The sequence below is a fragment of the Salmo salar genome, chromosome 07, assembly GCF_965601325.2.
Source record: "Salmo salar chromosome 07, fSalSal1, whole genome shotgun sequence".
Taxonomy (NCBI): domain Eukaryota; kingdom Metazoa; phylum Chordata; class Actinopteri; order Salmoniformes; family Salmonidae; genus Salmo; species Salmo salar.
This window is the reverse complement of record NC_138297.1, coordinates 55,681,699-55,696,858: the sequence shown is the minus strand read 5'-3', so window position 1 is coordinate 55,696,858 and position 15,160 is coordinate 55,681,699. Positions and strand designations below refer to the sequence as shown.

At 42.3% G+C, this 15,160-nt stretch overlaps 2 protein-coding genes across 4 annotated transcripts in view; both read left to right on the top strand.

Annotated features, from left to right (window-relative positions):
- The first annotated feature begins 258 nt into the window (after nucleotides 1-258).
- On the top strand, nucleotides 259-13,518 carry LOC106609586 (T-complex protein 11-like protein 2). 2 transcript variants are annotated; one of them, XM_014208543.3, is made up of 10 exons: nucleotides 259-341; nucleotides 6,385-6,577; nucleotides 6,875-7,007; nucleotides 7,107-7,227; nucleotides 7,548-7,771; nucleotides 8,316-8,452; nucleotides 8,773-8,960; nucleotides 9,590-9,771; nucleotides 9,861-10,033; nucleotides 11,740-13,518. In XM_014208543.3, exons 2-10 carry the CDS (start codon nucleotides 6,397-6,399, stop codon nucleotides 12,009-12,011), a joined length of 1,611 nt encoding a protein of 536 aa, XP_014064018.1. In that variant the 5' UTR covers nucleotides 259-341; nucleotides 6,385-6,396; the 3' UTR covers nucleotides 12,012-13,518. The 2 variants fall into 2 exon arrangements, with proteins under 2 accessions (XP_014064018.1, XP_014064017.1); XM_014208542.3 differs by lacking the exon at nucleotides 259-341 and adding an exon at nucleotides 364-697.
- A 515-nt stretch (nucleotides 13,519-14,033) lies between these two features.
- Nucleotides 14,034-15,160, top strand: part of ccdc87 (coiled-coil domain containing 87) — a 51,070-nt gene continuing 49,943 nt past the window's right edge. For both annotated transcript variants that reach the window (XM_045722210.2, XM_045722209.2), the window contains exons 1-2: nucleotides 14,034-14,121; nucleotides 14,820-15,028. In XM_045722210.2, coding sequence (XP_045578166.2) covers nucleotides 14,827-15,028 — 202 coding nt within the window. In that variant the 5' untranslated portion in view covers nucleotides 14,034-14,121; nucleotides 14,820-14,826. The remainder of the gene's footprint in view (nucleotides 14,122-14,819; nucleotides 15,029-15,160) is intronic.

Here is a 15,160-nt window from a genome sequence, read left to right as displayed (position 1 = left end):
AAGGGGAGGTGACAAGTCAATTTGTGAGAGGAATTTTCCACAAGGTTTTCCACACCCTGGGACGTCCCAAACCCCTCCCCTATTGAAGTTGTAATGTAAAATGCTTAGGGGTTAGTTATAAATCTTTGGTTAGGGTTTTGGGGGTAAGGACGCCCCAAGGATCTCAGATAACACGTTCGAGATGTCATGTACTGGATACTAAATATAAAAAACAATGTATGTGGCATCATGTATTGTTGAATGTTTTGTAAAAATGTATTTAATCTTTCACAACGTCACATCCGTAAACAAAGAAGTCCCATGTGAAGCAGAGCCTACCATTCATCGAGAAGGAAAGGGAGGTACTTGTACTGTTAACGATGGACGTGTCATATATCGAAGGGGATATTTTCTTTCAGTGAGCTATATCCGGGGATAATACCATATATTGAGATGAATGAAACATGTATTCGTTATATAATGATAGCTATCTATACATAAATTGCTGTTTGTATATACGGTTTAGGTTTGTATTAACGTTGCCCAACAAAGTACCCCCCACCGCTACTGAACGGTTTAGCCCAAATCGAACAGCAAGCCAGCTGTGGTCTTGGACCTTTAAAAATACTAAAGTGCCGTCTGCTAACTAGACTCAACCTCCTTTACAAACTACTCTTTTGGTGTATAACCTAGTCTCCCACAGCGGAGACGTGAAAAGGTAAAACATAGCTATATTTCGACGTATATGTTTGTTAGCATTAGCACATGCTAATTGGGAACTTAGCCAGATAGCGAAACCCTTTGAGCTTGTCAACAGTCACCTATACTATGATGTTGCTCGTTACCAATTTATTGTTTGGGTCATGTTTATCCTTGTTGGTGTGATTGAGCTGGATGTATGTAATCGTAACGTTAGTTACAAACTTGAACCCATTCGAAATTGGTGGTTTAGCGTTAGCATTCTTGTTTACAAACAAATGAATAACAATGTACATCTTCTAGTTGTTAAAAAGCCATTTAGCTCCTGGTCAGATTAATCTACCGTCGTTAGCCTGCTACGCTTGCACGATCGCGCTTGTGACTTCATCCGTAACAATAACAACTATTGCTTGTAGCGACATTTTTAATTGGAGTTAGCTTCAGTACAATTCTTCCTGTGTAACTAGGTGCGAGGGTCAACATGCTTTGCAATCAATTAAAACCCTTTCAGCGACATAGTTATTGTCTTGCGTTTCTTTTGGCACAGGCAGATCTCTTCTCTTCTTGTCCAGCTCTCTTGTTTTGGTGCTGCAGGATCACGTGTACTTATCAGTGACGCGTGTGTGGATATATTGTTTTGTGCATGCAGCTCGTACAGTGGCTTGCAGCTTAACTGAGGTTGCCCTGTGCTGTAACCAGCCTTGTAGGGCTGAGCGACGGATAGCTTCTACGAATCCGAGAGTGAAGGACTCGTCTCTAACATGCAGGCTCACTTTTTGTGAACATTCCCATCAAAAGTCAGACTTTTGAATATATTTAATTTGAATGCACAGTACCAGTCAAAAGTTTGGACACACCTACTCATTCAAGGGGTTTTATTTATTTTTAATAGTGAAGACAAACTATGAAATAACACATGGACTCATGTAGTAACCAAAAGTGTTAAACAAATAAAAACATGTTGTATTTTAGATTCTTCAAAGTAGCCACCCTTTGCCTTGATGACAGCTTTGCACACTTTTGGCATTCTCTCAACCAGCTTCACCTGGAATGCTTTTCCAACAGTCTTGAAGGAGTTCCCACATATGCAGAGCACTTGTTGGTTGCTTTTCCTTCACTCTGCGGTCCAACTCATCCCAAACCATCTCAATTAGGTTGAGGTCAGGTGATTGTGGAGGCCAAGTCATCTGATGCAGCACTCCATCACTTTTCCTTCTTGGTCAAATAGCCCTTACACAGCCTGGAGGGGTGTTGGGTCATTGTCCTGTTGAAAAACAAATGATAGTCCCACTAAGCGCAAACCAGATGGGATGGCCTATTGCTGCAGAACGCTGTGGTAGCCATGCTGGTTAAGTTTGTCTTGAATTAAATCACTGACAGTGTCACCAGCAAAGCACCCCCACACCATCACGTCTTCTCCTCCATGCTTCACGTGGGGAACCACACATGCGGAGATCCGTTCACCTACTCTGCGTCTCACAAAGACACAGCGGTTGGGTCCAAAAATCTCAAATTTGGACTCATCAGACCAAAGGACAGATTTCCACCGGTCTAATATCCATTGCTCGTGTTTCTTGGCCCAAACAAGTCTGTTATTATTGGTGTACTTTAGTAGTGTTTTTTTGTTGCAGCAATTCAACCATGAAGGCCTGATTCACACAGTCTCCTCTGAACAGTTGATGTTGAGATGTGTCTGTTACTTGAACTCTGAAGCATTTATTTGGGCTGCAATTTGAGGCTGGTAACTCTAATGAACTTATCCTCTGCAGTAGAGGTAACTCTGGGCCTTCCTTTCTTGTGGCAATCCTCATGAGAGCCAGTTTCATCATAGTGCTTGATGGTTTTTGCGACTGCACATGAAGAAACTTTCAAAGTTCTTGACATTTTCCCCATTGACTGACCTTCATGTCTTAATAGTAATGATGGACTGTCATTTTTCTTTGCTTATTTGAGCTGTTCTTGCCATAAAATGGACTTGGTCTTTTACCAAATAGCCCTATCTTCTGTACACCACCCCTACCTTGTCACAACACAACTGATTGGCTCAAACACATTAAGAAGGAAAGAAATTCCACAAATTAACTTTTAACAAGGCACACCTGTTAATTGAAATGCATTCCAGGTGACTACCTCATGAAGCTGTTTGAGAGAATGCCAAGAGTGTGCAAAGGGTGGCTACTTTGAAAAATTAAAAATTAAATTGTTTAACTTTTTTGGGGGTTTACTACATGATTCCATATATGTTATTTCATAGTTGTGATGTCTTCGCTATTATTATACAATGTAGAAAATAGTAAAAATAAAGAAACCCTGGAATGAGTAGGTGTGTCCAAAGCTTTGACTGGTACTGTACTTCACCAGTTGTCTGCTGATTTTTGTCCTTATGTAAGAGGTGATCTGAGACAAAGTATTCGCAGGGAAGTGTTCTTTGCCCAACTTTTAGTACAATGATCTGTATATGGTTGTATATTAAAAAATTAAATACTGATGCAATTGAGTACCACAGTATGAGTCATAAAACCTAGAAATGGTTCCAATAGTTTTTTCACCATAACATTTTCCATCTGGGATTTTAGCACAGGAGGTTGGTGGCACCTTAATTTGGGAGGACAGGCTCGTGGTAATGGCTGGGAGTGGAATAGTATCAACTACATCAAACATGTTTTCCATGCGTTTGATTCCATTCGATCTGTTCCAGCCATTTATTATGAGTCATCCACCCCTCAGCAGCCTCCTGTGGATTTTAGAATGATGTCATATAAGGTCTGTGTCTCGTGTAGGCTTACCCTGGCATGATATTTTGATAACCATGCGAATCTCTCTCAGGCAAGGTAACTTTAAAAAAATGTTTCAAAGCTAACTATTGATAAGAGTAAATGGACATATTATGCATCACGTGCAATGCCTGAAACGATTGAAAATACAAGTTACAGAAACTACCGACACCGCAAAAAGTTGGGTAAACAACCTTTTCCTGTGGATACCCTATCTCCACCTCCTACCTCTTAAAGGATTAACAGCATGTACAACTAGTAAAGTAAGTGTAAATATCATTTTATTCAACATCCTGGCTTGTAGAGCCTACTACTTCTTTTTTTAGGGTAACTTCGGATGACTGCTAATCCATGGCGTAACCATGGTAACAGTCTGTTTAGACAAAGCGATGGGGAATCAACCAATGACAGCGTTGCCATGGAAAGCTATTTTCTCCACTGTTGTTCACTGATATAGTCCGTGCACACACATGGGTAGCTATTCTGTCTTCATGTGGATACGGGACGCTTTGTGATTGTAATGTGATCATATCGAACTAACTCGCCTAACTACAGTAATAGACATATCCTAGGCTATTTCTAGCCACTGTGCAGTGTCAAGTGGTGATGAAGTGTCAGTTGCTCTGCAGGGATCGACATTAAGGGTTACCCTATTTCCCAGGGCAAGTGACCTGAGCAGCCGTGCAAGTTGAGTCTGCTCTGTGGTTGCCCCAATGGGCATGTGATATTTTTTTTTTTTTTACTGTTAACAACAAAAATGCTAAGAATTTCAGTTGTCTGGTCTTTCTAGTTTCTCTGGTTCCTGTCTAGGGGAAAATAGCTTAAAATGATCATACTTGATCATAATCTTCGGGCATTCAAAATACTCCTGACTTGGCCAATGGGCGAATGCCTTTCAGACCTTCATCTCAATCCCTGCTCTGTAACCCTATGTAACGTTCCTTTTCCTCCTGGGTCAGGGCTCTACAGTGCAACCATTTTACTTACACATGCGCCTAAATATGTTGCTGTGCCACCTAGAATTTAAATTTAGGAGCACCAGTGTGCCTAGAAATATAAAGGATTCTAGCTTTATTACCTCAACTATTTTTAATTGTGCTCCTAAATGTCTTTGTGTGCGCCAACATTTTTCTATTTAGGCGCACACATGCTCCTTGGGAGAAAAAAATATGTAATAAGGTCAGTGTAGATCCTTGTGAAGGGTTGCCTTATCAATGCCTTTGTGTCTAAGCAAGCTAATTGGATGCAGTCATTTTTAAATGCTTTGACTTGCATTTGCTTTAGGAATTCTCTCTGAATCACCTGCCTATTTATCCTTCATTGGTAGGACTGGGCACATCACTTCAGGCATCACAATAGACATGGGCTGATCTAGCAAGAAAATACAGTGCATTCGGAAAGTAGTCAGACCCCTTGACTTTTTCCACATTTTGTTACGTTACAGCCTTGTTCTAAAATTGAATAAATATTTTTTTCCCTCAATCTACACACAATACCCCATAATGACAAAGAGAAAACAGTGAAAAAAAAATATTTTTGCAAATATAAAAAAAAATTCAAAACACTATTTACATAAGTATTCAGACACTTTGCTATGAGATTTGAAATTAAGATCCGGTGCATCCTGTTTCCATTGATCATCCTTGAGGTGTTTCTACAACTTGATTTTGCTTTGTCATTATGGGGTATTGGGTGTAGATTGAGGGGGGGAAAAACGATTTAGTACATTTTAGAATAAGTCTGTAATGTGGAAAAAGTGAAGGGGTCTGAATGCTTTCCGGATGCACTGTATCTAACAACTTCAGACGTTCCCTTTCTCTTGTGACCGTTGAGATATGGGTTATGACCTTGCCATGTCTGACAGGAGAATGACGATGAAGGTCATGACTGAGACTACACACAGGCATAGACTATAAAGTTACAGCCTTCCTCCATAAGAAGGAAGCACCACCTAGCTATCTCTGGACTGTGTCTTCTGTATATGGCACGTTGGCCTAGTAGTTCGACATAGTGTATTGGAATTTTTAAGGTCCATTTTAAAACTATTGGCCTAAATTCAAGTGCTTTGCCTCAACAACACTTATTGTTCTGAAAAGTGTAGGCCAAGTTGTTTACTTGATCTCAATGACGGGATGGCTGGAAGTGTGCCTTTATGTTGCTTGGACCGATGTGCGGTACACAAGAAGGATTACCATGTTCATCTAAGCAGTGAAGTGTAACTGGATCTGTGGATGGTTGGCTGAGAATCCCACTGTTGTCATGTTACCCTGGAGACACATGTGATCCCATTCATAACACTGTCCCTTTGTTTTGTTATTGCGGAAGTAGGCTGAACTACGATGATAATATCCCTCTTTAATTTTTTATTTTTTTATCAGCAACATCTTTAAAGTCAACTAATGTCTGAATCATTTTGGAAACTGTGTGTGTTGATCCTTTTATCTTAACTGGGGCACAAGTGGATGGCCCTCCTCCTGTTTCCATGGCCACTGTTGCCTAACTGCTGTTATACTGTCCTGTGGTGTTTGCCTCTCCTAGCAACAGGAACACACACACACACAAATGGTAATGGTAACACACCAAACCAAAAAGAGTTAGTTGAAAGATTGGAGTAGTGTCTTCAGTAAGGTAGTGCAATTGTTTTTATTGGGAGACCTCAGACTTTGGAAAGGGAGGTTAAGCTAGGTTTAGCTAGCTCATGGCCAGCCCAGAGCCTTTTATAGGCTACATAGCTAGATAATGAATGTAAACTCAAGGCTCTGGCTACAACTGCCTGACCCCCACTACACAAGACTTAGAAACCCCTTATTTTTCTGTAAGGGAAACTTGTGGGTACATTCCAGTGCATTCAAACCACATGTTACAGTACTCATGTAGGCTTAAATAATGCTACATTTATACATGCATGCATGACTGCTGTGCCTGCCTGCAGCGCTAGCCCGCCATGCCTGGGACTGATGAGCGGCCCACCTCCATGTCCACCACTGGCAGCGAGGACGCCAGCAGCGACGCCGAGTCGTCGTCGGACCGCTGTAACAGCATCACGTCTGTCAGCGACACGTCTGACTGCTCCCGCCAAAGCTTCACCAGTGACTGCTCCAGCAGCAAGCACAGCTCGCCCTCCTGTGAGTAGATCTCCTTCCTCCCTGTCTAGTAGGACTGCTTCTTAGGCTTGTCAAAATGTCACCCTAAAAATTGCATTTCCATTTCCTACCCTTTTCCAGAAAGTGTGCACTTGCACACTTCCCATCATTGATTTAAAAGCATTGGATTGGTGTTGTCATCACTTTTGGAGTAGTATAGAGAATCAGAATGCAACACTGTGTGCCCTCTCCCCACTTTGGTTGAGCTTTCAAACGCCAAAATGGCTACTCTCAACACTTTGTTTTTGTTATTTTTATTTTTATGCCCCCTATTTACAGCTAGCCCGCCCAAAACTATAACACTGGATGATGTCATGTCTTCTGCCCGGGACCTGTCCAACCTGACCCTGGCCCACGAGATCATCGTCAACCGTGACTTCCATGTGGAGCAGCCCCACCTACCTCAGAACAGGTACCTACCAGCTCAAAATGGACGCCCAGTGAACATGGCCATCACTTGGGCTACTCAAATGCCAATTGACAACTGATGATATTCAATTCTCCTTTTCAGTTTGGAGAAGCAAGTCAAAGACATAGTTCACAAGGCGTTCTGGGATAGCCTGGAGTCTGAGCTGAATGATGACCCACCAGAGTATGAGCACGCCATCAAACTGCTGGAGGAGATCCGAGAGGTGAGCTTTGGCCCTTTTCCCCTCTATCAAACTTGATGAATCCATGGTTGGAAAACTTATCTTTTCAGGAAGATGACCCTGTTGAAAGACTTGAAAACATATAATTTCTAACTCCCTGAGCAGTAATCACTGATCTGACACAAGTGGATAAGCAACAGTTATGTAGTGGAATCCATTCTTTCACCTGTCCAATTGTGTATGTATTGTGAATGTACGCAAGACGGATGTATTTAAAATGGGCTAATAGCTTTGAACATTGATATCTTCTAGCTATATATTGTTTCTTTCCTTCATTTTTTGAAACCATTTACTATGAACAGATCCTGCTGTCGTTCCTGAGCCCGGGAGCCAATCGGCTGCGGACTCAGATCCTGGAGGTGCTGGACATGGATCTGATTCGCCAGCAGGCGGACAAGGAAGCGGTGGACATACAGGGCCTGGCCTCTTACATCGTCACCATCATGGGCAAGCTGTGCGCCCCCGTCCGCGACGATGAGGTCAAGAAGCTCTGCGAGAGCCCCGACAACGTTGTGTCAATGTTCAAGTATGTTTGGGCAAAGTTTTGTTACCAACCCTTTATTTGGATAATTGTAGCCATCCCCATATATGGCTGGCACCCATTTGATCCTTTTAGCTCTCTAAAGCTACCGTGCATTTGGAAAGTGTTCAGACCCCTTGACTTTTTCCACATTTAGTTAATTTACATCCTTATTCTAAAATGGATTCAAAACAAGGTAATCAATCGACACACAATACCACAATGACAAAGCGAAAGCAGGTTTTTAGACGTTTTTGCAAAATTTGAAAATAGAAATATAACAAAATACCTTATTTATGTAAGTATTCAGAACCTTTGCTATGAGAATCGAATTTGAGCTCAGATGTATTCTCTTTCCATTGATCATCCTTGAGATGTTTCTACAACTTAATTGAAGTCCACTTTTGGTTAAATTCAATTGACCCTTTTAGATCTCCAAAGCTAGAAGTACAGATGTTGAGGCATGGGTTTGATGATGGCAAGTCACTAGGTATTACTTCTGGAGCCAAATCCAAAGCATCCGTTTTGAGAGTGTTATTACATTGAGCAGGGAGATCTTCCGGGTGCTGGACCTGATGAAAATGGACATGGTGAACTTTACCATCCAGAGCCTGCGGCCCGATCTGCAGAGGCAGTCAGTGGAGTACGAGAGGGCCAAGTTCCAGAGCATCGTGGAGAAGACTCCCAGTGAGTCTGCGTTGTTATTAACCTTTGTTTATGAGGAACATTTTATTGGCAATGGACTGGCGTTTGGATCATTTTCCTGTTCCTTTACAAATACATTTGACCGTTGAGTGCCTAAAGGTCAGTATAGTATTCATTCATTTTTGAACGTGGTGTGCTCCTGGAACCTAAATTAGGTGCCTGTACTGCTTTATGGTATTAGGGGATGTTTGATTTGTGGTATGTACAGCATGTGAAGCGTGGGTGTGATTTCTCTACATCATTAAATGAAAGATGTCAATCACTATTAAATGCCATACAAATGACTGTCCTAACTTCCTCAGGTGCATTGGACCATACCACTGAGTGGATCAAGTCCTCTCTGGAGGAAGTGCTTTTCTCCATGCCAACCGTGGAGCAGCCCAACGGCCATGGAAAGGCGGGGAAAGCCCTGCCAAGTCCCCTCCTGGTTTTCAACAGTGGATTCATCCGCATCCTCACCTGGGACTACCACAAGAGCCCACTGCCTGAGGTGTGTGTGTGTGTGTGTGTGTGTGTGTGTGTGTGTGTGTGTGTGTGTGTGTGTGTGTGTGTGTGTGTGTGTCTTAGTACACAGACAGTTTCAAAATAATTATTTGCTTATTCAAGACATATCATGATTGCCATTGGATTACTTGTCTTTTGTTATTAAGAAAAGGTGACATACAGTGTGTTTGTCAAGTTACGAGGGTGTTGCTGAATGTTCACAGGGGAAATGTGTGTGTGTAAATAGAGGTGATGAGGATGTTGACAGGTGTTGGTTTCTGTGTATTATACTTCTTGGTTTAATGAATTTGTGGTGTTTATTTGCATATAGACTATTACCTAGAGGGTTTGTTTGTGTGTCTGAAATGTGTGTGAATTCCATATGAATACAAGTGTCTGAAAGAAGGTACCATCTCTCTCAACCAACTTACAACCACAAGTCTATTAAATTACCATTGTCTAAAATCTAGTCTCCATGGGGTGAATCCTAACTTCCACTAATGTCAAATGTTCATTTAGTCATGCATTGATGTCAATGGAAGACTAAGTAAAAATGTGGCATAAGTTGATGATTCGTCCCTATGTGTGAAGGCCATTTGAGTCTCTCTCTCGTGTGTGTGTGTTTAACCCACTCAGACCCTGATGACAGACGAGGTGCGTCTGCGGGAGCTCCAGCGCAGGCTCCAGCTGCTAAAGGCCATGGCCTCCGTGCTGCTCATTGTCTACAGCGCCATCGGAGGGCCCATCTCGGGGCTGCCCGCACTGGCCGAACGCCTCAAGAGGATGACCAGCGTGCTCCTGGAGGGCATGCACAGCCCGTAGGTTCTACATAACACACACACACACACATATATATACATACATTTCAATGTGAAAATTGAGACTGACAACTTCCTCCACTCTGCAGGGACTTTAACCTGTCAGAGGCTCTGGGGAACATCAGTGGTCAGATCTGCTGTGAGCTCAACAAGTCCCTGACTGAGAGGAACTACCCAGCCTTGCCCCCAGAACTCCAGGTCACACTCAAGGGCCAGATCACCAGCATCACCCAGGAAAACAACCCTATCCGCAGTCTTGTGGGTAAGAAAAACGACACCTGAGGGCCTGACATGGCTCACTAACAATTTAATTGTATATATTTAATGCAATGTTCTCAGCCAAGCTACATTGCATTCGGAAAGTATTCAGACCCCTTGACTTTTTCCACATTTTGTTAAGTTACAGCCTTATTCTAAAATTGATTAAAATGTTGTTTTTTTGCTCATCAATCTACACACTATACACCATAATTATATTATTATATATTTTATTTTGTAAATTTAACAAATAAAAAAACGAAAATATCACATTTACATAAGTATTCAGACCCTTTACTCAGTACTCTGTTGAAGCACCTTTGTCAACGATTACAGCCTTGAGTCTTCTTGGGTATGACGCTACAAGCTTGGCACACCTGTATTTGGGGAGTTTATCCCATTCTTCTCTGCATATCCTCATGAGCTCTGTCAGGCTGGATGGGAAGCGTCGCTGCACCGCTATTTTCAGGTCTCTAGAGAGGTTTGTTTAGGCTCAAGTCCGGGCTCTGGCTGGGCCACTCAAGGACATTCAGAGACTTCACCCCAGTCTGAGGTCCTGAGCGTTCTGGAGCAGGTTTTCATCAAGAATCTCTCTGTACTTTGCGCCGTTCATCTTTGCCTCATCCTGACTAGTCTCACAGTCCCTGCTGCTGAAAAACATCCCCACAGCATGATGCTGCCACCACCATGCTTCACCATAGGGATGGTGCCAGGTTTCCTCCTGACGTGACGCTTGGCATTCAGGCCAAAGAGTTCAAACTTGGTTTCATCAGACCAGAGAATCTTGTTTCTCATGGTCTGAAAGTCTTTAGGTGCCATTTGGCAAACTCCAAGCGGGCTGTTATGTGCCTTTTACTGAGGAGTGGCTTCCGTCTGTCCACTCTAACATAAAGGCCTGATTGGTGGAGTGCTACAGAAGGTTGTCCTTCTGGAAGGTTCTCCCATCTCCACAGAGGAGCTCTGTCCGAGTGACCATCGGGTTCTTGGTCACCTCCCTGACCAAGGCCCTTCTCCCCCGATTGCTCAATTTGGCTGGGGCAGCCAGCTCTAGGAAGAGTCTTGGTTGTTCCAAACTTCTCCCATTTAAGAATGATGGAGGCCACTGTGTTCTTGGGGACCTTCAATGCTGCATAAATGTTTTGGTACCCTTCCCCAGATCTGTACCTCGACACAATCCTGTCTCAGAGCTCTACAGTCAATTCCTTTGACCTCATGGCTTGGTTTTTGCTCTGACGTGCACTGTCAACTGTGGGACCTTTATATCGACAGATGCGTGCCTCTCCAAATCAGTTGAATTTACCACAGGTGAACTCCAAGTTATAGAAACATCTCAAGGACGATCAATGGAAACAGGATGCACCTGTGCTCAATTTCAAGTTTCATAGCAAAGGGTCTGAATACTTATTCAAATCAGGTATTTCTGTTTTATTTTTAATACATTTGCAAATTTCTAAACCAGTTTTTTTTCGCTCAGTCATTATGGGGTATGTGTGTAGATCGATGAGGATTTAATATAAAATGTTATCAATTTTAGAATGAGGCTGTAACGTAACAAAATGTGGAAGAAGGGGTCTGAATACTTTCCGAATGGACTGTGTAATTGTACATTGTGTGAAATGTTGCTCCAGTTTATTGAATTGCTTGAATAGCTCACAATTTTCTCATGCCTGTTTTTCTGATCACTCTGTTTGTTCTGTGCCTCTTCTCCAGAGGGAAGGGTCCAGCAGTACTTCCGGGTGCTCCTCGCCACGCCAAACTCTCACGTGAATCCGCCCCCGACGCCCGGAGGCCTGGCCCTGATCCAACCGGAGCTCACCTCCATGGCGGTCACCTTCGTAAGCCTGGTCAACTTCAACAAGCAGGTCTACAGCCCCTTCTACATGATGATCCTCAAGACCCTGCTCTTCAGTAATGCGGCGCCTCCACCGGCAGCCACCGCACCTCAGGACCCCAGCATACAGAACCCTGTGAACTCCAACTAGGACCGCCAACCTACCTACCGAGCCAGGAGCAATACAAAGCTGGAGCTGACAACACCTTATTTGAAAAAGGGGCAAAGAATGGAAAGACTTAGCAGCTAGCTAAATCCTCCCCCCCAGTGGTCGTTCTGATTCCTTGAGGCTGCAATCGCTCCCTTATCCCTAACCCTCCTTCCCTTAGGCTTTAGATGAAGTAGTATCACATCTACGTTTTGCCTAGAACGTCGGGATACGTGTATTAGAGGTGCGTCAGGAAAATGACAACGAGCGATTGTGGTGCACGTCCAAGTTTTGACTAATCCACCTCCCACTGTCGTGTATTGCGACATCCGCGTTGTGACACCTGACCTGATCTGTTAGATTTTGTGTAGATTCATACCTAAAAACGGACCCTCGTGTTTTGTGTGAGGAATCTTTCCCAAGGTCCTTTTTAGTTAGATTCGGGTACGTTGTGAGTCTGCGTTCCCATGGAAGGGAGTGCTCGACGTCCATTCTCCTGTTGTTATTTTGGAGGGTGTCATCGGAAAAGGGTAGAACGTTCATGAAGTGCTACTGTTACAAAGAACATTTATACACATTTCATAGACTTTATGACAAAAGGGAAAGGCCTATATATTTAGAATCATGTCGCCCATTTTTATAACATCACATCTCATATGCTTTATGCTGTGCAGAGCGTAGGTTAAATAAAGTTGATCTATAACTGTTTGTTACACGTTGACAAATCCAGAACACAAAATGCTATATTATTCATGCTATTAGCCTATTCATTGACGTGCCACCATATGAATAGAAATATAAAAAGTTGTTTTTTAACTTATGTCGGCTTGTGATAACTCGCCATTAAACTGGTTAGGGCACGGGAAACGTCATCTTGAATGAAAACAAGAGACTTGTTTTAATTGTTGCTTTCCAACATGTCGAAGACATGTTTAAATCACTTGAGCTAAATTAGTAGACTTAATTAATATATAAAACATTTTTTTGGGGGGGGCTGATTCATTGATATGGTTATGGCATCACTAATCCTGATGGATTCTGACCTTTGACCTTTTGGAGATAAATATAATGCATGTTTTATTTTGTGTTAACATTCGTTGGAAAATGTTTTGTATGTTAGCCCTTGCATAGTATTCAGTAATTTTGTTGGGTTGTTTGAATGTGTTGACTTAATGTAGATTTTTGTTTTGTTATATGTCAGTGGATTTATTAAGTCGCTTGCTTTATATCTTCAAGGTACCAGTATTAGTTGTCCTTCTATACCTATATTTCCCTAAAAGCTATCCAACAGCTGTATATTTCTTGACATTTTATGTAATATCTATCTTTGGTTTAGAACTCAAGTCATTAGAGGTGCTGAAGATGTTTTGAAATGTCTAAAACTTCCCACAATGGAACTTTTTGATGCAGAATAAACATTGTATGTTAGCTTTTAAAATTCACTTGAATAAATACATTTTTATCTTATGTAATGCAGCTATAATACAATAAACTCTCATGCAGTACCTTATTATTTGTCTAGCAGAGACCTGTGTGTGTGTGCTTATTGCAAATAGTTGTCTACATACAGACACAACAATCAAAGACAGTTGTAATACCTGCAAAGGGCATAGATTATATAGATTACAATCGAACAAGGAATGTAACTAGAAGGAACATTCCTTGCAATTAGATTACAGAACTCCAGTGATCTGACAAATCAGCTGCTGTCTGGTCCTGTACCCTCTCTGCTGCAGTGACTGAGGGCACTGTTTTGAAGCCACCTCTCCTCCATCTTGGCACCCGTTTAATGCATACTTTTTAAATTTTATGTGAGCTAAATATAAAAAACATTTCCTTAAAGTGTATTTTTTTAAATGTTTTAAAGTTGTAATGTTACTGTCCCCACTACAACAACAACAACACATTATGTAGAATTTCATTCATTCCTATCCTACGGAGGACTGCTCCTTCTGGGGAGTGCCAATATGACTGACCTGTGGCTTCAAAGCCTCTCAGTGGCCAAATCCCATAATATCAGTCCGGGGTTTGTATACATCACTCGTGAGTACTATCGTTTCCAAGCAACGCGTCCCTCCTGTAACAGGCTATGAGGAAATAATGGTAGCTAAAGGTACAGCAAGTTGTGTTTATCTATTAATATGAATGAACAATTATTTAGGTATTCTCCAAATTATGACAAATTCAAGTAGTATTTTCGTTTAATTTTATATCATTTTTAGAGCTCACTTGTCAAAGTTCCAACTTCCATTGCTTGCTGGCTAGCTAATGTTAGCTAGCTACGTTAGTACAGAGCATTACCGTAAATATTGTGCATTTCCGTTCAAGGTGGGAGCTACCCACTGGGTAAAAACTGGTTGAATAAACGTTGTTTCCACGTGTTTTTATTTAATTTTTATGTGATGCCGTTGAATTAACCTAAATCTAATGACTTGGTTACATGTTTTGTTGATTTCACGTTCCATTCACGTTGGTTGACAACTCAACCAAATGTAAATCAAAACCAGACGTTGAACTGACGTCTGCCCATGTGGGTGGCTAGATATTTGGTTCACAAAGTTACCATAAATTAAAAATGACAGCCTGTGAATGTGAATCATAACAGGCAGCGGGTACAGAAATTAATGTCTTTGTGTGCACTGTGCATCATGTAGCTACAGTATGTATATGAACCAAGAGAGGTCTGAACCTGGACCCAAATGAGCATGCATGCCCAAAAGTGCCATGTTATATCCTGAAACCAGAGAGTTGCTCATTCAAGCTCTTCAGACCAGTGTATACCAAGGCTTCTTTGCTGTCTATGTCAAACAGTGAGGGGATGAGCGGTGGCAAAATGAAAGTGGTGGGCTGCCTCTCCCGAGCGGCGGAGGCCAAACGACGGGTGACAGACGGCCAGGACATGCTGACCTCCATGACACAGATGGTGGCCCGCACCCAGGACATCCAGCAGAGATACCGCAGCATCCTGGGGCCGCTGTCCCTCTTCTTCCAGTCCAACCCCGAGGGAGAGAAGAGGGCAGGTGTGTGGGGGCCTAAAGCTGTTTGAGGGAAGACAGCCTGGTGCCTTGTGTGAGGTGCTATTGTTGATCCGTGATTGTATGCATGAGGCCTTTGTGTAATTTGAATCAACAAAAGGATGTGTAGACAGTTTT

Coding starts and splice junctions, on each gene's coding strand:
- LOC106609586 (XM_014208543.3), top strand. CDS start 6,397: ATGCCTGGGACTGATGAGCGGCCCACCTCCATGTCCACCACTGGCAGC. Junction 7,772..8,315: donor AACGTTGTGTCAATGTTCAA/GTATGTTTGGGC, acceptor TACATTGAGCAG/GGAGATCTTCCGGGTGCTGG. Junction 10,034..11,739: donor CCCTATCCGCAGTCTTGTGG/GTAAGAAAAACG, acceptor CCTCTTCTCCAG/AGGGAAGGGTCCAGCAGTAC.